This window comes from Melospiza georgiana, chromosome 12 (genome assembly GCF_028018845.1).
Source record: "Melospiza georgiana isolate bMelGeo1 chromosome 12, bMelGeo1.pri, whole genome shotgun sequence".
NCBI classification, from domain to species: Eukaryota; Metazoa; Chordata; class Aves; order Passeriformes; family Passerellidae; genus Melospiza; species Melospiza georgiana.
In genome coordinates, this window is record NC_080441.1 from 4,174,273 (window position 1) to 4,194,902 (window position 20,630).

The 20,630-nt window shown below is 48.3% G+C and overlaps 1 protein-coding gene across 1 annotated transcript; it reads left to right on the top strand.

The window, feature by feature from the left end:
• The first annotated feature begins 1,903 nt into the window (after positions 1-1,903).
• On the top strand, positions 1,904-19,531 carry POF1B (POF1B actin binding protein). Its single transcript, XM_058032378.1, has 15 exons — positions 1,904-2,221; positions 7,181-7,219; positions 7,571-7,672; positions 9,381-9,554; positions 10,500-10,630; positions 11,537-11,564; positions 12,366-12,440; positions 14,165-14,257; positions 14,986-15,099; positions 15,880-16,032; positions 16,146-16,256; positions 16,852-16,980; positions 17,257-17,330; positions 17,420-17,534; positions 18,567-19,531. Exons 1-15 carry the CDS (start codon positions 1,904-1,906, stop codon positions 18,570-18,572), a joined length of 1,662 nt encoding a protein of 553 aa, XP_057888361.1. The 3' UTR covers positions 18,573-19,531.
• Positions 19,532-20,630: the final 1,099 nt, after the last annotated feature.

Here is a 20,630-nt window from a genome sequence, read left to right on the forward strand (position 1 = left end):
GGTTGGGATGCACATGGAATTTTGGTCACATTAAAATGCAGAAGCTTTGTTTGAGGCTCTTTTCATTACCTGGTACAGATCACCCTGCATGCATTAGGCACTGTTGTTATTTATGACTCCAATAATCCTCACCACATCTGCAGAGCCTTCCGGAAGCTGTTCCTATTTCCATTCCAGCAGGATGACTTGGGGCCAGCTTTCTGCTGACCCTGGTAGAAACTCCTTTATTAAGCAGGGCAACGTGCTGCATGCAGGTAACACTCCTGAGCTGGCAAACCAGCACTGTTTCCACATTTTGTATTACAGCACCTTTTCCCCTGAGGAGTATTGCTGCAGTTTCTGTAGTTTCCGACTGAAGCACAAAAAACTTTCTTATGGTCTGTGTAAAACAGAGGTTGTTGTAATCATATTTTACTGCTTTCTAAGAAATGATCTTTTAAAACTTGTTTGTGAGAAGACACTAACAGCTCTTACAAGCTCGTGAAGCAAGAATGAGGTTTTATGACAAGATTTTCTTTTCATTTAGTTCCTTTGTAACCCGTGGGATAGAATTTACCTGAAATGCTTTTTATAGACACTCCTATGTAAAGCAGGGTGTCTATTTGGGTTTAATGCATGGAGGAAAAGGGAAATTTTTATATGTGATGAATGTCTCCAGATGTCACAGTGCCTTAAAATACCAGATCGTTGTAGGCACTCACCCTGAAATCCTTACCTTTCCAAAAGCCTCTTGAGCAGATTTGGTGAACACTTTTTAATTTTAGAGACAGAGTTTTCAGTGAGTGGCCAGTGTAGAACACGGCAGAAGGATCTGCTCCATCCCCTCAAAGGTGTTTTGCCCTAACATGGTACTTTAGAAATTACTTTTTAGTCTTTGTGACTGACGGTATTATGTGGCCTTACAGCACAGTAGGCATGGAGGGGAAACAAACTGACAAAATTAAGAATTTTGGGTTTATCATTAAGAAGAATATTTATTACACAAGATTCAACAATTATGTTATTGCTACACGACCTTGCAGAACAAAGTTATGTTCTCAGTTAGGGCTTGCCTGACGCTGCCAGAGGAATCCAACTCAGAATATGTTGGATTGAGAAACCAAGTTCACATTCCTCTCTGCAGAGTGAGATTTGAATAAGTAACAAACTGAATCCTTTCTATCTAAGAGCTGTGAGGTGTTCCATACATGATGAGAGCTGGGAATGACAGGACAAGTGGGAGAAGGTGGCAGAGGATGGGATTAGATGGGATTCTGAGGAAAATTCCTCCCTTTGAGGCTGGTGAGGCCCTGGCACAGGTTGCTCAGAGTCACAATGGCTTTTCCATCCTGGAAGTGTCCAAGGCCGGGTTAGATGGAGCTTGGAGCATCCTGGGATGGTGGAAAGTGTCCCGGCCGATGGCAGCGGAAGGAACTGGATGGGCTTGAAGGTCCCTTTGAACCCAGACCACCCTGGGACGCTCAGATCGGCCGGTCACTGGGCAGCCCCGGCTCTGCCGTGCAGGGATGCAGGCACAGAACCGCTCCTGCCCCGGCAGCTGCTGCTCCAGGCACAGCTCCTGGGGCCCACCGCGGCTCCTGCAGGTGCGAACGGCTCTGGGCCAACTTCATAACCTCCCGCGAAAAGAATACTTAAGTTCACTTGCGTAGCAGGTAGCTATGGCTTTACACTCCCTACACACGTTGCAAAGAGAACAGCAAAGAGCTTTAGTGAGCAGCGCGGGGTTTGCTTTCCCCAGGGCCGGGCGCTGTTTCGCTGGGTGCCGTACGGGGAGCGCTGGGTGCGGAGCCGTTCCGGGCAGTGCCGGGGCCGGGGCGGGGTCGGCCGGGGCTCCCCGCCCAAGGCGCGGCCCGCGCAGGTAAAGCCGGAGCGGCCCCGCCGCCGCCGCCGCAGTCCCGCCGCGATGTTCGGGGCGCAGCAGCCGCCCGCGCTGCCCCCGCACCTCCAGCAGCAGCACCAGCACCACTACTACCGGCGGCAGCAGCACTACAGCACCCTGCCCGCCCGCCGGCCCTGCCCCGAGCCGCCGCCCTGCCCCGAGCCCCCGCCGTGCCCGGAGCCGCCGCGGCCGCTGCCCTGCCTGGACCCCGCTCCGCACCCGCAGGACGTGGCCTACGACCGGGTGCGCACCTACGGGCCGGGCTGCCGCCGGCTCAGCACCTCCTGCTCCTCCCGGGCCGCCTCGCCGCTGGACTGCGGCCACGGCTGCGACCCGCCACAGGTACGCGGGCACGGCCCGGCCCCTCGGGGGCTGCTCCCGGCCCGGATCAGGGGCCGTCGAAGCCGGAGCCCGACCCCGGGAGCTGCGGCGGGGCGGAGGCTCTGAGGGTCGGGCCGGGCTCTCCCGGGATGGGACGGGTCCAGCCCCGGCCCCTCCGCGCGTTTCCCCCAGCTGCTGTGGGCGCTCCCCGCCGTCCCCAGGCTGTCCCCGGGCAGGGATGCGGTCCCCAGGCTGGCCGGGCTGTCCCCGGGCAGGGATGCGCTCCCTGGCACCGGCCCCAGGCCGTGTCACCTTTTCGCACCCTTTAACGCGGCTCTGGCCGGCTGTGGCCCAGCCCAGCCCCGCAGGCGCTGCTCCCTTCCCACGCCGGGATGTCACTGCCTGTCTCTGCTGGCTTGGGGCTGCTCATGTAAATAGAACGAGAAGCCTGTGTGCTTATTAGTTCTCTCTGAATCGATGGTGCTTAGTAGGGGCCGCCACTTGCTTGGAAAGCCCTGGCAATGCAGTTTAGCAGGTTTGTTGCGTGTGTATCCAAGGCATGGCTTGAAAGTATCGGTGGAATTTAATGTCATTTTAACATGTGCAAAAGGTGTATTAAAACTAGAAACCAATAGCCTTAGAACAGATTTGACTGCAAAACCAGAAAGGAGATAAAAATTTATTCTCAGCCCATTTTTTCCTCATACAGCAGAATGTCATTAACATCTATGGGGTTGCTCTACTGTACTCAAATAGCAATGTACATTTGTTTCAAGATGAACTCTTACTGAATTTTCTTTCCTGTGTTATATTTACCTGTCAGAAAGAGTCTGGGTTAAGACCAATACAAGATCTGCATTCCTTTCAAAGCAGTATTTGCATAGTTTGAGGGCTGCCTTCCTCTCCAAGATGGTTTATGTAGATCCTGGGAAGTGAGCGAGCAGCTGTGATAATAGAAGGACAAGAGGAAACAGCCTCAAGTTGTGCTAGCAGAGGTTCAGGTTGGATATTAGGAAAAAATTCTTCATGGGATAGGTGGTTAAGCATTGGAACACACAACCCAGGGAATTGGTGGATTCACCATCCCTGGAAGTGTTCAAAAGAGTGGCACTTGAGGACATGGTCGAGTGGTGGCCTTGGCCGCGCTGGGGAATGGTTGGACTCCATAATCTTGGTGAGTTTTTCCTGAACAAATCTGTGATCTAAGGGCTTTGTCGAAGGTGGTAATGGCAGAGCCATTCCCTCTGTATCCAGGTTGTTAATCCTCTTTTGCAAGATGTGGGGCAGGAGTATAAACACAGGTCTCTCACCTCCCAGATAAGTGATCTGCTCAGCTAGGCTGGATGATAGTCTGAATTGCAGTTAATTAATTAAATATTCATTGGCATAAACACTGCAGTCCCAAGCTTCCTCAGCCTGGATAAGTACGTGAACAAGGATTACAGACTCAAATGCTGTCGCTGCTCTATGGAGGGAGGATGTTTAATTTCCAACATCTGTCGTAGTCACCGAATCCATTATGTCCTGCTGATGAAAACTAATTTCTTGCTGAAGTGTTTTGCTGGACGAGACTTTAAAGGCAAGAGGGTGTAGCTCAGTCAGGCTTTGTGTGGGTTGCAGTTTCAGTGGTGGAGAAGGAAGGTGCCTAATACAGATTATTAGGAAGTTATTAAGGCAGAAAACAGTAACAAACAGGGAAGTCAGCTGGGAGGAGGCAGAAGTGGCACCCTTGGTGCTCAATGGGAGTTGCCCCAGAGAAGCCCTGGGAGGGGTGCAGGACATTCCCCAGGAGTGGATCAGCTGCCCTTTGAGCCCATTGTGTGGGGTCACATAAAGTGAATAATGGACTGATAGCAAGCTCCCATCTGTGTTTGGTGTACAGGAGGATTTGGGCTTGGGGGCAGCCCAGAGCTGCAGTCTCAGCTCTGTGCTGCTGCTAAAGCAAAGGGCTGGCTTTGAGCAATATTTAATTTGCTTCTGCAGAGCTTGTGTGGATTAACAATAACAGACATGTACATCCCTGTTGACACAGTGGTAGTCTTCAGTGATGTGGCTGGGTGTGCTCTTGTGTTTATGTACACTTCTAATAGGCTGGAGAGAGGGAGAATTTGAAATTGCTGTGTGCACAGAGCACATGTACTGGTGCTTTTTGTGGTTCAGGATTCAGGGGTTTTCTACCTTTGTGGTTTGTTTTATCCGTGGAGAAATTCACAGCAAATTTTGCTTTGCTTGATCTGAATGAGAATTGTTTGGAATAAATTTCCTTCCAGTGTGGCTTATGTGTATGAATCCCTTCTCCATGGTCATGAAAAGATAATTCCTAAAGTGGCACATACAAATTGTTTGCAGAGGGCAGAACCCTGGCAGGTTTTGTAGAGGTTCTCTGTCCATGTGAGACATTTTGGGAATCAGGTGTTTGTGTGGCTCAGTTCTGTGACGTGCAAAGGGCTCCCATGAAAATGGTGTAATATTAACCAGCTTTAGGGCTGGTCTGTGGTGTAACAGCCTCAAACTCAGCCTGCCATTTCCCCATTTCACCTGCCAACTGGAACTCATAAATCATGAGCAGATGACTGGATTGCTTGTAATTAGCAAGACAATGTATTGTGGATAAAGGCCTTTGACATAGATTAAATTCTCACTTTTATCTCTGGGTTGGCTGAAACCAAGGGTAACCTGTTGAAATTTTTTAAAAAAGGGACATTTGATTGCTTCTACATAAAATTGGCATACTAAAGATAAATCTATCGAATGCTTATTCTAAAATTAAAAAATCTTATTTAGAAATCTTAAAGACTAGCAAAATATTCATGCAAGTTTTAGTGTTACCTTTTAAAATTCTCCTTATAAGCCCCATGGCAGGGGGCTGGAATGGGAAGAGCTTTAACGTCCCTTCCAACCCAAATCAATCTGCAATTCTGTAAAACAGACCCAGACTGACTGCTCAGGCTGTCATGAATTCCAAACCCACACCAGCACTGGGCTTTCCCTTTGGAATCCCACCTTCCCTTCCTTCTCCCAGACAGAAAATGCTGCATCTCCAGACATTGCATCTTCTGACTGCTCGGAGAGAATAACCTGAGCTTTGTCCCTTGGGAATGCTGGAAAACAGAAACAGCCCAAGATCCTTTCCGTGTTCCCTCTGCTGGGGACAGCTCCAGAGGTCCTGGGGGTGGCAGCTCCTTGTGCAGAGCCCCGAGCTGTGTGTGGGCAATCCAGGCTGGCACAGACACAGCGCTTCTGCCTCTTGGCCCCCTCCCAGCCTGTGCCCGTCCAGCCTGCTTGGCTGGAATGGGAGAAAGGGCAGGCAAATCCCTGTTTGTAAAGCAGTTCTTTGAAAATGAAAGAGTTTGGGTATCTCAAAAATAAGCATAATTTTATCCAGGCAAAACGTTATTAGGTTCTGTATAATATTGCATAGACAATGAGAATATTATAAAGGTCTGTTTCAACTTAAAATGCTCCAGACTCCTCTGCTGTGGGTTTATTCCTCTGAGACACCCTGGATGTGTTATTCTCTCTAGACTTTGAGTTAGCCCTGGCATGTTTGTCCAGCCTTTCAGCAGATTCCAGGGCTGTTGTCCAGTGTCACACAATGGCCACGTGCTGTCCCTGTGCTGTCCCTGTCCCTGCTGTCCCTGCTCTCTGGTGTCACAGCTCCGTGTGCTGCTCAGGGACACTGAGCTCAGGCTGTGCCTGCTCTGACACCCAGCTGAAGGAAGGACCAGTGGCCATTCCCATGCTGAGTATTTCACATTTTGGTTCCAGTTCTGCAGTGCTGGTGGTGCAGGATTGGGCTGCACGTTCCACCTCTCTGTGCTGTGTCCCCAGAGTCCTGCTGGCAGCAGCACTGAGCAGCTCCCCAAGTTTCTGCAGCAGTTTTAATTTTGAAATTTCTTAATTACTCTGACTGCTGCAAAAACAGTTTCTTTTCTACTTTTGTTTCTCTTTCCTGGGGCTGTTATGATTCACTCTTGGGAGGTTTGGAAAACTGCTCCAGGCTTGCTAAACTTATGCAAGAGTTGATAGGAGACCTGACCTACTTCAGGGCTGCTCTCACCTGGCTGAGAATGTGGCTGAGACTGAGCTGCAGCAACATAAACTTCCCCCTGGCTTTGGGGAAGAAATGATTCATTATGAAAATTGGAGGTTTGTGCTGTGAGGGAGGATAAACAGCATGCTGCAAACTGACAAATTAACTGACAAATTGCCCAGTCCTTAGATTGGGTTCAGTGGGAACTCTGCTTGTTTGGGTGAGACCTGGATGTGAAGGGTTGCAGCAATGTGTGATTTGTTAGAACTGGTGGAGGACAGTGCCTGCCATTGCTTCTAGACAGTGCTGGGGCAAAACCTGAGGAAATCTAATTGAAAGCAAAGCTGTTGCCAGGGACAGATTCTTGTAATTTAGAGAGGCACATCTCATTTTTCATTGCAGATGTGGGCATCGTTCCCATAGGTGGCAGCTGTGGAGCTGTGTGCACTGGATGTTACCCAGGGGTTGTTGGGTGGCTTCTCTACCTGTTCACTTCTGAGTTTAACCAAAATCCAAATTTTCGTGCCTTGGTGAAACAAAAGAATATGATGCCTCTCTATCTACACCAGCTGAGTTTGATGTGTAACATGAAAAAACCAAAAATAAGAGATGGGCTGGAACAGGGACATGGGATCCAGGAAGGCTCATCCAGCTTTGATTTGTAGCCTGTTCTGCTGCACTTACAGAAAATATGGACTAATTCCCTCAGACCTGCAAAGAGAGAAAAACCCAGCTCATAAAATGCAGTGGTGGATTGTGTCTTGCCATGCTGCACATGGACCAGTTCCTTTGGGGTGGGAAGGCCCTGGGTTTAAAACATCTCCAGGTGATTGTGGCCAGTGGATCCCAAAGTTCTCACAGCCAATGTCCATGATCAGATTGCTCTGGCAGAAGAGGTGCTGGAGGTTGAGCTGCAGTAATCCTGAAGGTTTTCTCCTCCCTTGCAGGGCACCATCCGCAGGATCATTATCGAGAACCCGGACCAGGTAGGGAAACTGGGCTGGGCTTGGCATGGGAAACACTCTGAGAGCTCACACCTCTGAGGGTGAGAGGTGCAATTACGAGGGGTTGGAAACACTGCAGAATGGCCACTCAGGCTCCCACCTCTCAGTCTTTATTAATATTGATTAATTACTAATTGTTTCGACTGTATTTATTTCACACAGTCCCTATGCAAGCACAGCCCCTTTGTTTCCAAATGGACACACACTCACATGTTTGCATCCTAAAGGACATCTCGCATATCTCTAAATTATCTATTTTTAGTCAAAATTACACTAATCCTGAGTTTGCTGGTTGACAGGATTTATGGATGTTTTTATTTATGTGTTTTACAGGAGCCATTATCCCCTTTTCTTAGAGGGGCCAGTTTCTCTCCTGGAAATAATGTCATCTATGAAAAAACAATAAGAAAATATGAGCTATTAAATCCCCTCCAAGTAAGTTGGCTGTTTATATTATCTATTACAAGAAGAAAATTGAGTTGGTAGCAGGAAATGGATGTTTCTGGGTTGGGTTGGTTCTGGGTTTTTTTTATTTTTGTTAGGAGTAGCTTCCAACCTGAGAACTGCCTTGTTATGATCTAGGATACATTCTCAAAGTAAATGAAGCAATATTTAAGGGGAGCAGAAAGTGGAATGTTTGCCATATTTTTCCTAAGAATTTATTATTAATTAACACTGAAAACTGCTGTTGTATCTGTAATATTGTCAGTCTGTATCTGAATAGGGGCTGTGAATTAGTTTCTTGGAATAGCTTTATAACAGAACAACCAAGATACATATTTAGAAAAAAACATTAAAACCACAATTTTTTATTTTACTAACTCTTGAAAAAATATATGTGGTAAACCTGTCTGAAACTTCATCTCACAATTGGTATTTTGTCAATAGCAAAGATATTGCTCCATTTTATTGCTCTGAAATATTTCCAACAGGAAAAAAAAAAAGAAATTTGGCATATCTCAGAGTGATTTACCTGAAGTTTTTTTTTACTTTGTTTTTTAAAATGGAGCTTTTCAGGCCTCTCTGGATTTTAGACAACTGAGTTCTGTGATATCCAGGCTCTGAAGTGGAAAAGATAAAAAACCGTAATTGCAAATAACAGTTTATTTCTTTCTGCAGATGATGTGCAAAGAAAAGAGTAAAAAATTGTGGAGTTTAGCCCTGGAAACCATAGTTTTATTTCTGGCTTTTGTTACCTGGGCTATGTTTGGATTTAGGTAAAATCAGGAGCATAGTTCTAAAGGAAATTTTCATGTGTAGTGGGACATCCACCTTGGGAAAAGTTTTTTGCCTGTACTTCTCACTGGCACCTACTAAAATTGGAAGGAAAATTGATGAATTACAACTCTGTTAGATATAAAAGCAATTTAGTTTGGATTATTAAAACATCCAAAGCCACCACCAGCACTGCCACTCACAGGCACATTTCATTCACTATCACAGGCACATTTCATTCACTACTGAGGTCGGTGTGCCACTCCATGCAGTGCCCAGCATTAACCCCTTCTGCCCCAGCAGGGGCGTTTCCATCCATGCAGTGTACCCAGCATTAACCCCTTCTGCCCCAGCAGGGGCATTTCCCACCCCTGCAGTGTGCCCAGCATTAACCCTTTCTCCCCCAGCAGGGGCATTTCCATCCATGCAGTGTGCCCAGCATTAACCCCTTCTGCCCCAGCAGGGGCGTTTCCATCCATGCAGTGTACCCAGCATTAACCCCTTCTCCCCCAGCAGGGGCATTTCCCACCCTGCAGGGTACCCAGCATTAACCCCTTCTCCCCCAGCAGGGGCATTTCCCACCCCTGCAGTGTACCCAGCATTAACCCCTTCTCCCCCAGCAGGGGCATTTCCCACCCCTGCAGTGTGCCCAGCATTAACCCTTTCTGCCCCAGCAGGGGCATTTCCATCCATGCAGTGTACCCAGCATTAACCCCTTCTCCCCCAGCAGGGGCATTTCCCACCCCTGCAGTGTACCCAGCATTAACCCCTTCTCCCCCAGCAGGGGCATTTCCCACCCCTGCAGTGTACCCAGCATTAACCCTTTCTCCCCCAGCAGGGGCATTTCCCACCCCTGCAGTGTGCCCAGCATTAACCCCTTCTCCCCCAGCAGAGGCCTCTCCCAGCCCTGACAGCTCCTCTCGTGCAGGAGCGGCAGTTCGCGGTGTGCCCGCCGGAGCCGTGCCAGCCGTGCCCGCCGCCCCCGGTGACGCAGCAGTGCCAGCAGACACAGACGGGCAGTCCCTGTGAGCTGTGCCCGGGCCCGGGCAGTGACGAGTGCCGGGGACAGCCCGTGAGGAGGGGCACGGCCGCCCCAGAGCTGGTGAGGGCTCCTGGTTTGTTCTGTGCTCGGGTCGCTCTTAGGCAGGGACAGAAGCCGGGGAGGGAGTGGGTTTGTGGCTCTGCAGCCTCCAGAGCTTTGTGGGGGACTCTCAGCACCAGCCCCTGTCACTGAGCTGGGTCTGTGTGTCTGTCTGGGACTGTCCAAGGCTTTCTCACCTGCTGTTGGGGGGGAAGGGCTGTTTGAGAGGTGTATTTCTCTTGGTCACAGACCTGTGCTCAGGTGTGCACTGGCTGAGGTGAGCCTGTGGTGTTTAGCTGGGCTCAGTCTCACGGGGCTGTTTGGTTTTGCTTTTCTTTACCCATCAATTCAGTCGGATTTCAGTCTGTACACAAAGACTGAGGGATGCACAGCCTCTGCTTTGAGAGGGATCACACGTTGCTTTAGAACCTTGGCAAACATCAGCTCAGGGTTCCTTTCCTCCTATGCTGATCAGCCAGGGCTTCAGATGTATTTCAATTTGATGCAAAAGTTGTTGACACAAATTCAGTGGAATCACTAATGCTTCCTGGTGTACCTGCAGCCTGTTGGTGCAGCTGGGGAGGGAGTGCAGCAGGTCCCTCCTGTGCACCCAGTTGGGGTTTGGGTGACAAACACAAACACCCTGGGGACCTTGGTGTCAGACCTGTGCAGAACCTTCCAGAGCTGGACACTCCCATCAACCAGCTCAGGACACTCAGCTTGGGCTGAGGACACTGCTGTGCAAGCAGGACTTTGCTGGTTGTTGTTGTTCTAAAGGAAGTCATTCCTCTCTGTTCAGTTTACTGAAAACCAGCAGACATGGAAGACTCACTACCAAGAAAAGTGTAAATAAATTGAAAATTGCTAAAAGCAGCCAGACCCAAATCCTACCTGCAGCATTTTCATGTTCAGCTTTATCCAAAGAAGGGATCCATCCTGTCGTGATGCCCTGCCTGTCTCTGCCAGGTGAGCTGCCCCCAGGACAGCCCCGAGCAGCTGGACTGTCGCTTCTTTGGGGAGCTGCTGGCCGAGCTGCACCGCAAGAGCAACGACCTGTACAGCTGCCTGCTGCAGCACGTGGAGAAGATTGGGACAAGGTATTGCCACTGTCATTCCTGTGTCCCAGACATCCAGTTGTTTGTGAATTGGTTGTGCTCTTTGTTTCTTCCTGACAGCTGGAATTGACTGGATGTTTTACACATTCATCTGATTTGCAAGTAACTGAGGGCACAGAAATGCTGTAAGCCAAGGAAATTTATTGAATGTGATGCTTAAGAATTGTGTCTCCCATACACGTTTGTACATTGAGCAAACAAGAACTTACACCACACCCTGACATACATTTCATGACACAATTCTATTGCTGTGTCCTGAACAACCCAAATGTCCAAATTCCCTCAGTCCTGTTGTGATGTTGTGTCATGGATCAAGGCCAGCCACCACCAGGCATAAAGCTCAGTCTCTACATCCAAATGAACATTAAGCACGTTTTCTGCAGAGCCCTGCAGACCATCTGTGGCAAGAAATGAGAGTCCCAGCAGGCAGTGCCCTGCACAACCTTCCCCCCTTCCCTCCCATCACCCTCATTCTTCCCCCTCACTCCCAATCTTATCTGGTGCCTCCCAAGGTCACTGAATAAGGAAAGTGGTCCTGTAGCAGGGGAAAAAGGGAATTTAACCATCACAGAAACCCTGAGTGAACACTAGGAGCAGGGCAGGGAATTGCAGCAGAGTTGTGGGCAAACCATTACCCAGGCAATTAAGGGAGTAATTGGGTTTACTGCCCATAATTGGGATAACTGCCCAAAGGACTGGGGATAGGCAGCCTGTGTTTGCTGTGCTGCTGTAGGACTCCAGTCTCCCCAGGAATTCCTCCACAGAGGGAGGTAATGGCTCTTCAGCTGAGAAAGGCCCTTCCTTGCTCTGTATTGTCCAGATAATCCTTTAGTGGTGAATGTGGGCCTGAATGCTGGAAGTTCTCAAGCAGCTTTTTGTGTTTTACAGGAACCACGACATCGAATTCACGTGCCAGGTAAGGCCCAGGCTGTCCCTGCCACCACGGGGGGAGGGCTCAAGCAAACAAAGCCAAAGCAGCTGAAATGAAGGAGCCTGGTCTCTGTCAATGCTTCCTGCTTGGTAAAAACATTCAGAGCCTGAAAAACACTGCCAGGCAGGTATTTGCAAATGTGATAATACTGAAAGGAAACTTCAAGAATTTGCATTATTCCAGTGTGAGAGTCAAATTTTGGAAGTCTCTCCTGCTGTTCCAACAATGGTTTCACTGGAAAATGACTTGCACAGATGCCTGCATTTTTACAATGTGTTTTTTGCAAAGGCTTTTTCACTCCCTGGCCAGTGAAGCTGCTGCTGAGCAGCAGGTGCTGCACCTGTGAAGGCATTCAGTGTGAATGGGGCAGAAATACCTGTCCAGGGTTCACTTCCAGTGAATCCTGGCAGCATCTCCTGGTGGTCAGCTGGGGTTTACTGGCAGCCCATTCCGAGGTTTTGCCCCACCATAAACTGCTGGGAGTTGTTGTAGTATCAGCTGTTAATTCCTGAGAGAGGATTGGTTTGAATACTGCTTTTGAATGTTGAATTTAAGCATTTGAATATATGCTTCATGTATCACTTTATCTCACTTTGTACATGCCCCACATATAAAAGACTTTGGAAGTTTTCTGGATAGACTTTGATCTATTTTTGTTCTTATTTGCCTTGTGCTAAAGATGTTTTTCATAGCAGAGCTGTGTAATTAATGAAGAAACCACACTACTAATCTACCAGGCAAAATTCTTAATCAAGATGTCTCCCCTTTCCTCCCTTCTTTGCTTAGACTGAAGATATTGAAGAATTAATTCCCAAAGGACTGTCTGAGGCAACAAAGCAGCAGATTCGTTATCTCCTGCAGGTATGGCAGCTTGGCAGCCTGTAGGAGCTGGCTCACACACAGGAGGGACTTGGTACTTAACACCCTTCACTCTGCATTCCCTCATCCCCCTGTTTTTGGAGTGAGGGGGTGGAATGGTGGCTTTAAAGGAAATGTGTCATGGACCCACAGTTCACTCGTGTATTTCAAACTGAGCTCTGCTGGGGCTTTCCTGCAGTTTCATTGAAACTGTCTTGGCTTTTGACCACTGACAGGAGAACAGGGACCTTTCATCTTTGTGTGTTGTGTGTTAAGGCTTTAAAAGCCAAACACAAACAGGGGGTGCTAAAAGCCCAGCAGCAGAGCCTGAATCCCACCTGCTCCCAGCCCAAACCCTTGGCTGGGCATGGAGCAGCGAGGGAGCTGAAGAACCAGCCCAGGAGGACAAAACCCTTTACACCTGAACCACAGCAGGAATGGTTCTGTTTGCTGCTGGATGCCAAAAGCACACTCAGCACTCAGAGCTGCCTTTGCCAGGCAGGTGTGTCAGAGCAGGATCCAGGGCAGCCCCAGCAGGAGTGTCCTGATCTGGGCTCCCTCAGGTAGGGGAAGGGTGATCCTACCTGGGAGCTGCACCCTGGAATCACTTCCTGGTAAAAAATCCATTGAAATGAGGTTGAGAAGGAGCAGCCTGGTCTGAGTTCACAGCTGCCCTGCTCTGACCTCCCCATCCCTCCCAGCTGGAATTGTTCTGTGCTTCTCTTACAAGGAAGAGGGACATCAACCCCATGGACATCCCAGCCAGCATGAGGGCATTCCATGGCCTCACACTGGCACACTGTCCTGGGAGGCTGGTTCAGCTCCAGGTGAAAAGCTGGAACAAGCATTTCCTGCTGCATCTGTGTCCAGCTGGTTTTACATCCCCACAGCTGTGATTATAAAATGCTGCCAGAATGGCTTTTGGGGAGCCAGGTGTTGTCAGGATCCACCCAGGGTGCTCTCAGACCCCTTGGCCACCAGAACCATAAGGCAAAAGGAGCATTCCAACTTGAGTGTATTTTATGTGCCCTTTCAAAGTCTATTTTTCTTCTTTTAAATAATATACATGTATCATGAAATGCAACAATTTTTATTTTCACCTGTGAATCAATACACAGCTATTAAAGGCATTAAAATTAACATTCCAAAGGAGAACAGCGTTGGGCTGTGGTCACTTATGGTTTTCTCTTTCATCCAGGTGACTCCTTTCATCTTTGGGATCTTTTTCCTTTTAAAGGGAGGAGTTGGCTGTATGAGCTTTTTTAATTTAAATTTTTAAAAATGTTAATTAAATTCCTTCATCCTTGAGCCCAAAGCTTTGCCAGATCTCAAATATGACTCATTCCTCTGTGCCTTTTCAGGCAGGGCAGTAATTTTTAAAAATCAGTGTGAGCACAAAGCTTTTAAAGCTCAAATAATAATTGTACAATATTAACACGTTTATTTTTCCCTTTATTGGTGTACAAAGGCAGTTCCTTACCCTGTTGTTCCTTCCATTTTAACAATGTTGTCCTGTGTTACAAGGCAGAAATTGAACGCTGGCATTTGCAGAACAAAGAGCAAGGAAAATGTTTCCTGTAGAAACTGTGGGCACTTCAAAGGATGTGCAATGGTTTCAGAAGTTACTGTCAGCTGTAAAGCAGTTTCTGTTCTACCTCTTGTCAGGCATATTGTAAACAAAGCTGCCTAATTAATCCCAATTATTCTTTTCATTTCTTTCCTCCCAGATGAGAGCGACATCGGACAAATCCCTGAGACTTGTGCTTTCCACCTTCAAGAACCTGCGGGAGGAGCTCTGCCATCTGCAGGATGACCTGGGGGTGAGTCCTGCTCCTCATCCTCCTCATCCAGCTGGCAGCAGGAGCCCAGGGCTGGCACTGCAGGCTGTGCCTGTGCTGGGGGCAGTGGCTGCTCTGGCAGTGCCTCAGGGGGCTGCAAGGACATGGGTGGCTTTGGCAGCTGCACAGGTTATCTGGGCTGGATGGACAGGGGTGGCTGTGGCAGCTGCACAGGTTATCTGGGCTGGATGGACAGGGGTGGCTCTGGCAGCTCCCCAGGTTTCTGGCCTTCAGCCATCCCAGCCTTGTGGCTGTGGATGCAGGCAGCAGACAATTCCTGCTGGGGAAGCAGCAATGTTTCCCATACCAGCCCAAGTGCTCAGCACTGCTGGGAATGTCACAGCATTGTCCTGGAAAATGCAAAGTTGAAGGAGAAGAGTTTGAACTTGAACACAGAACAAGGAGTCGCTGCAGTGGGCTTAGTTTTGGGATGGTTTTTGTTTGTTTGGGGTTTCTTGTTGGCTTCTATTTAAATTGTTTCTGAGGCAGACTGGAAGGGCAGTGATCCAGGATCCCAGTGCTCACCACCCAGCACAAAGCCACAGGCACTACGGTGTGTGCTATGTACCTAAACCCCAAAGTTTCAAGGAAGTTAAGCATTCTCTCAGTTCTAAAACATCCCTTTATTAATGACTGTGTTGCACTTTATGGGAAGAGTTTACTGAAAAATTGCAGCTTTTGACTGTAAACTTTTGACTTTTGTCCTGCAGAAGCTGGAAACTGACAATATCTTGCTGAAGAAGGATTTGGCTTTTAAGGATTCCCAAGTGAAAGAATATGAAACAATGCTGGCTTCTCTGAGGGAGAACAATCGTCAGCAGCAGGTACATCAAGAAACATTTCCAGTGTCATTCTGTGGGATCTCAGCACCTCAGGACTGATGTGCAGAGTGACCGAGACCACCCTTGGGGGGCTCGGGAGTCCTGGAATGTTGCCAGAAGTGTCTGGTGGCTGGACTTTGATCCTACACAGGAGATGACCCCTGTATGAGGATGGGAGGATTTCACTGGGTGAATGGTGAAGGGATAAGTTAATTAGAGTGTAAAACACAGGGTTTAGGATTTCTGTACAGGGGGGTCTAAAGAAGTAAGATGGAGGAATTGGGGAGTGTCCTGTCCTTCTTCTTCTTCTTCTTCCTGGCCTCCATCTTCTGTGGTGATGTTGGCACTTTGGGATTGGTTATTACTAAAAGTGCACTGATTAATAAGGGTAAAAGGTATTGGGGAAAAATGATAAATATTGTATACGTAATTTTGAGTATAAAGATAGGCGACTGCCCCGGGGGCTCTCAGTGTGCCCATGGCTGGCTGCTGTGCAGATCTCTGTTGGGCCAAGAGAAAATCTTTTAGATAAACAATTAATAAACACCGGGACCGAGAAAAGATCAGAAGTCTCTTCTCGTCCTTTGAAGCGTGGGCTGTCCAAGGCCACCCTGGGCCTTTCCAGGTCACCTAAACAGCTGAGAAACCGACATCATTCCAGGCAGCCAAAATGGGGGCAATTTGCTGACTTCTGGGTACTCTGAGGAACTGCTGCCTGCTGTGTGTGTGATGCTGTTCCTCCCCTGAGGAATTCCAGGTGCTCATTCCCCCTGTGCTTTGCAGCAAGGGCTCAGGGACAGCACTGCCAAGTGCCGCTCGCTGGAGGAGCAGCTCCTGTCCCTGCGGCTCAGCGAGGGCGACAAGGACTGCCAGCTGAAGGAGCTGGAGTACAGCAAGAGGGCCCTGGAGCAGGAGATCCAGAGCCTCAAGCTGCAGGTGAGGGCTCACCCGGCTGGGTGCAGGAGCTGAGTCCCAGACTCAGAGGGGTCAGTGTAAGGAAACTAACAATGAAAGCATTTTTTAAAAATAAAATTGGGTTCTTTGTGCAGAGCTGCTCCAGCCCGACGCTGCAGACCACGACAGATGAGCTCTCCAGCCGCTACGTGGAGATGATCAACAACCTCAGGGAGGACAAGGACAGGGAGATCCGCAGCCTCAGGGTGAGGGGCTCTGCTGGTGTGTGCAGGGACAGCTGCTCCTGCACTTGGAGCAGCAGAGATCTTCCACAGGCACTTTTTGGGTGTCTTCTGGCTGTGCAGTTACTTTACTCACAGACACTGGTGGTGGTTTAAAACCTTTATAGTACAACATAAAACTCTGATTTAAAAAAAATCCAACTTTACATGAAGAAATTAGGGATCAACCTGATTAGTGGGCTGTCCTAAAGGGATATTTTGTGTGTCCTGATAATATAAGAAATTAGTCAAAATATGCTTAATAGGAAACAAAAAATTAATCCCAGTCACTGCTGTATGTAGGAAATCAGTGGGAAAAGTCTCCAGCTCTGGAAGCCAATTCAACTGGTTCAGTGTTGGTTTAGCTTGAGAATTGTAAAATCATTAAGTTCATACTGGGTAGAATTCAGTTCAATTAGCACTTTATGAATTTACTGTGTGGCTCAGCTTCCTGACCTGAAAATCCCTGGGTCTCGTTGTTGGTGGTGTCAATGAAACACCATCCCCAGAGCCCTGGGTGGGTGTTGAGGGGCCCTGCCCAGAGCCCCCCACACCTGAGAGCTGCTGCCTTGTTCTGCAGTCCCAGCTGTGCCAGTTCCAGCAGGACATAACCAGGAGAGAGGGGAGCAACAGCGACTTGCAAATGAGGCTGCACGAACTGACATCGCTGCTGGAGGACAAAGAGGCTTTTATTAAACAACAGCAAGAGGTAAAATGATACAAGTTATTCCTCTGAGGGTTTTTGTGTTTAAGTCTCCATGTACTGTGTAGGTGGAACCTAACCAGGAAGTCCCTTGTCCTCTCCTGGCTCAGGAAAGGGGGTTAGGATTTGTTCAACCTGAATGCTGTTCCTCTGCCAGCCTTCTGGAAGGGCAGATTTTCAGACTGTTGAGACAAATTTCTGCAAATATTTTGTTGTGGCTTTACTGAACTGATACTTCAGAAAACATGACTTGACATCAGTGTTTGCTTTTGGTTTTGTCAGGAGCTCTTCAGACTGAAGCATGACAAGTTTTCGGGCAGTCAGTCCCCTGGGGTGACAGCCATCATCACTAAAAAGTAACGTGTTATTCACCTTTGTTAGAAACACATCCTTTGGGCTTTCCTTTGTTTAGGCTCTGTTAAGCAACCTTTTCAACTCTCTGCAGGTACAGGAATCAGTATCCTATTCTGGGTCTCCTGTCCGATGACTACAAGGTCACATCACCTGTCAATAAATCACAAACGATTGTAATTGAGAGGACTGGAGAGATCTGGAAACATGTAAGTGACCTGGAGATGGACTGTCCCTCTGCAATCCCTAAGTCTTCAATTTAACTTCAAAGCAAATATTACCCAAACTGAGAGCTCAGCGATGCCCTCGTGGTAATTTAACTGCAAAAAGCAAAGTGACTGCAGCCAGGGAACTGTCCTGGCTCTTGGAGCAGGCAGTAATTGGTGGGTGTGGTACAAATAAAACCTTTTGTTGTTCTCTCTGGCACGTAATTACCCTGAACAAAAGCACCAGCGCTGCTCTAACAGCGGCCCCGGGGTGTTGCTGTACCGGGCAGGTAGGCAGGGGCTGTGTCCTGCTGTGCTCTCGGTGAGCAGGGATTTGGGAGGAATGTGCTCCTCTGCGTTAGGAACATTAATGACTCCAAGCCATTACTAAAACACACAAAGCACCACATCCCTGAAACTCACCCTGAGCCAGGGCAGTGACAAACCCAGGAATGCAGAAGAGTGGTGACATTTTAAGGAGTGATTTAGAATAAAAATAGAAAACAGGGCTGCAGAAGCTATTTCTGTTCCAGGCAGGGCTCTTGGTGCCAAGTCTGGCTACAAGGTAAATAAAGGCTGGAGAAATGGCAGGGTGGCCAAGCTGGCGTGGTGGTGGCTGCAGGCACAAGGTCACAGCAGCACCTGGACACAACCACGGGGGGACACAGCCAGGGGACAGGTCTGTGACAGCCTGGGCAGATGCACACACCTTGCCTGTCTCTCAAGGGGACCTTGCCTGCAGCAGGATTATAAAAGCAAAAGGCTCAGGGCACTGGCAAAGAGCAGAGTTTTATTACTGATCCCTAAACTTCACCCAGGTGCATTGCAACCTAGTGAAATGTCAAGCAATGAAACAGCAATAGAGAAATGAAAAAGTGAAGTGTTTGGTACAGAGGAAAGGCTCACAGGTCCCCTTGGACACTGTACAAGAGAAAACAAGCAGGTAATTAAATGAGATGCTTTACAGGAGATAGTTTGTTTCGTAACAGAAACAGGTTTGTGTATTTCTTCTAACAAGCTGCTTGTTTCTTTTAGGAATGAGAGAAACCTCTGAGCCCTCAGAGCTGCTCCAAGGAGTTCACAAACCACTAAAACTGCTTTACTTTCTGCTCTTCTGCATCCAAGAAAAGGTTCAGTCTGATAGTGAGGAAGGCTGGGAAAACATTAAGGACTCACTTTTCCCTCGGAGGAGTGGGATGCTTGGGATGCTATCCCTGTGTGGACTCCAGCTGTTCTTGACTAGCTCCTGTTCTTCAGGCAACCTAGGAGACAAAAGGAAGACACCTGAAACCTTTTCCTCTTGGTCCTTGCAGCCATGTTCTGTCTCTTCATGCTGAGAGGGGGAATGACCCCGATGTCAGCCCCACCCCTCCCGCAGCTGCTTTCAGTGCAGGCACAGGCTGCACGGGAACTTCACAAATACCTCACTGGGAACTGCTCCTCTCCCTACACCTGCCTCTGTCTGGGAAGCTCGGACACAAAGGACAAAACTTCATCAAACCCAGCTTCTGACCTGGCAAATGCCAGCAGGACCCAGTTCACTGAAGGGCTGGGACAAGGTTTATTTTAGAGAATGCTTCTGCCCTCAGAGGTGATGTATTTTCAGCCCCAAACCAGCTGTATTTATTTGCTGTGCTTCAAATTTTCAAGAACTTGGTATATATTTTTATATAGAAGAACTTTGTGTGAGAATAACTCATGGACTAAATTTCCTTATCAGACCAACCTGCCATTTACAATTTCCACTTCTTTAAGGACCACAGAAATTCTTTCAAACTGATTTGGTGTTCATGATTCAGTAGTTGTCTGAGCAACACAGCACAGAGAAAGTTTGCAGTGCTGCAATCCAAAGGTGCTTTTTTATTGTGGGGTTCTTGCTTTGCTTTCCTGCTGCAGCCATGTATTTCTGTTCCCAGATACTATAGACCCTAGGCAATGTTTAATGGGGAAAGAATGCTGGAGGCTACCTGTAACCATGAAATAAACCCAAGTCTAACTCTCTGGCTCATTGTCTGTCTGTCCTGGAAACATCTTGTGTACAGCTGGAGGGAGGGGTGTAGGTGGTGTCTTGTTCCTCTCCATGAATCTTTACAAGTGAAGGATTGGGGCTCTCAGGTGCTGCTGCATGTCCAGCTGGCCTGGTGCTCTTCAGGACTGGGCAAAGAGCCACGAGTAAAACCTGTTCCTGCTCTTTGGGCCTGCAGTTTCACCAGCCTGGTTTAATTACTTAAATACCCTCCTTTGAATGAGGAGTGCCTTGCCCCTCTGCATTCAGTAATTATTCTAAAAGAGATTCTAAAGCAACCCCCTTTGTTGCAGAGCAGTGAATAAAAGGCACATCTACACTCAGAGCTAACATGCTCCTGCCATGGTACAGTGGCAGTGCAATAAATCATTTTAGTTACACTGTCAGCAAAAGACTTTCACCTTTGGTGATCTGAAACACAAAAAGGACTAAAGCACCCTGTCTGTTCAATGTCTGCTCAATGCCATCAGTTACCTGTGCAGGGCTCTGGGTGCAGCTGCTCCTTGTGCTTCCACCAGGGCTGGGGTTCTCACAGCTCAGACCAAGCTACAAAGAGCAGAAATGGGAGTTAGTGGTGGCCACAGGTCCTGATGGCTCATCCCAGCCATGGAGTTCCTGAGCAGCCCCTCAGTGACACCAACCTGTGCTTCCTCCATCCATGGCACAGCACAGGAACTCCTTAAGGAGGGACAGGAGCTGCTGGGTGTGGTGACAATTCCATGGCAAAGGCCACCATCAGGCAAATCTCTTTTTAAATCCAGCTGATCCATCCCAGTGCAAACACCATCCTGGGGCAGCCAGGGAAGCTGCAGCCTGCTTACAAAAAGCCCAGGTTGCTGTTCAGGCCAGCCAGCTCTGTCCTGGGACAAGGACAGCTCCTCAAAGAATCTGTAGGTCACCAGACCCTGTAAATGCTACAGAGAAGAGACTGTAACTACACTTTGTACTCACAGAAAACACAAAGCAATTGTCAAAAAGCTGAATTACACTAGTAGATAAAGCATATAGCCATTTATTTACAGGCTGGTTTTGTGTTCAAACCATATGTATTTAAAAAGCAAATTTAGTATTTT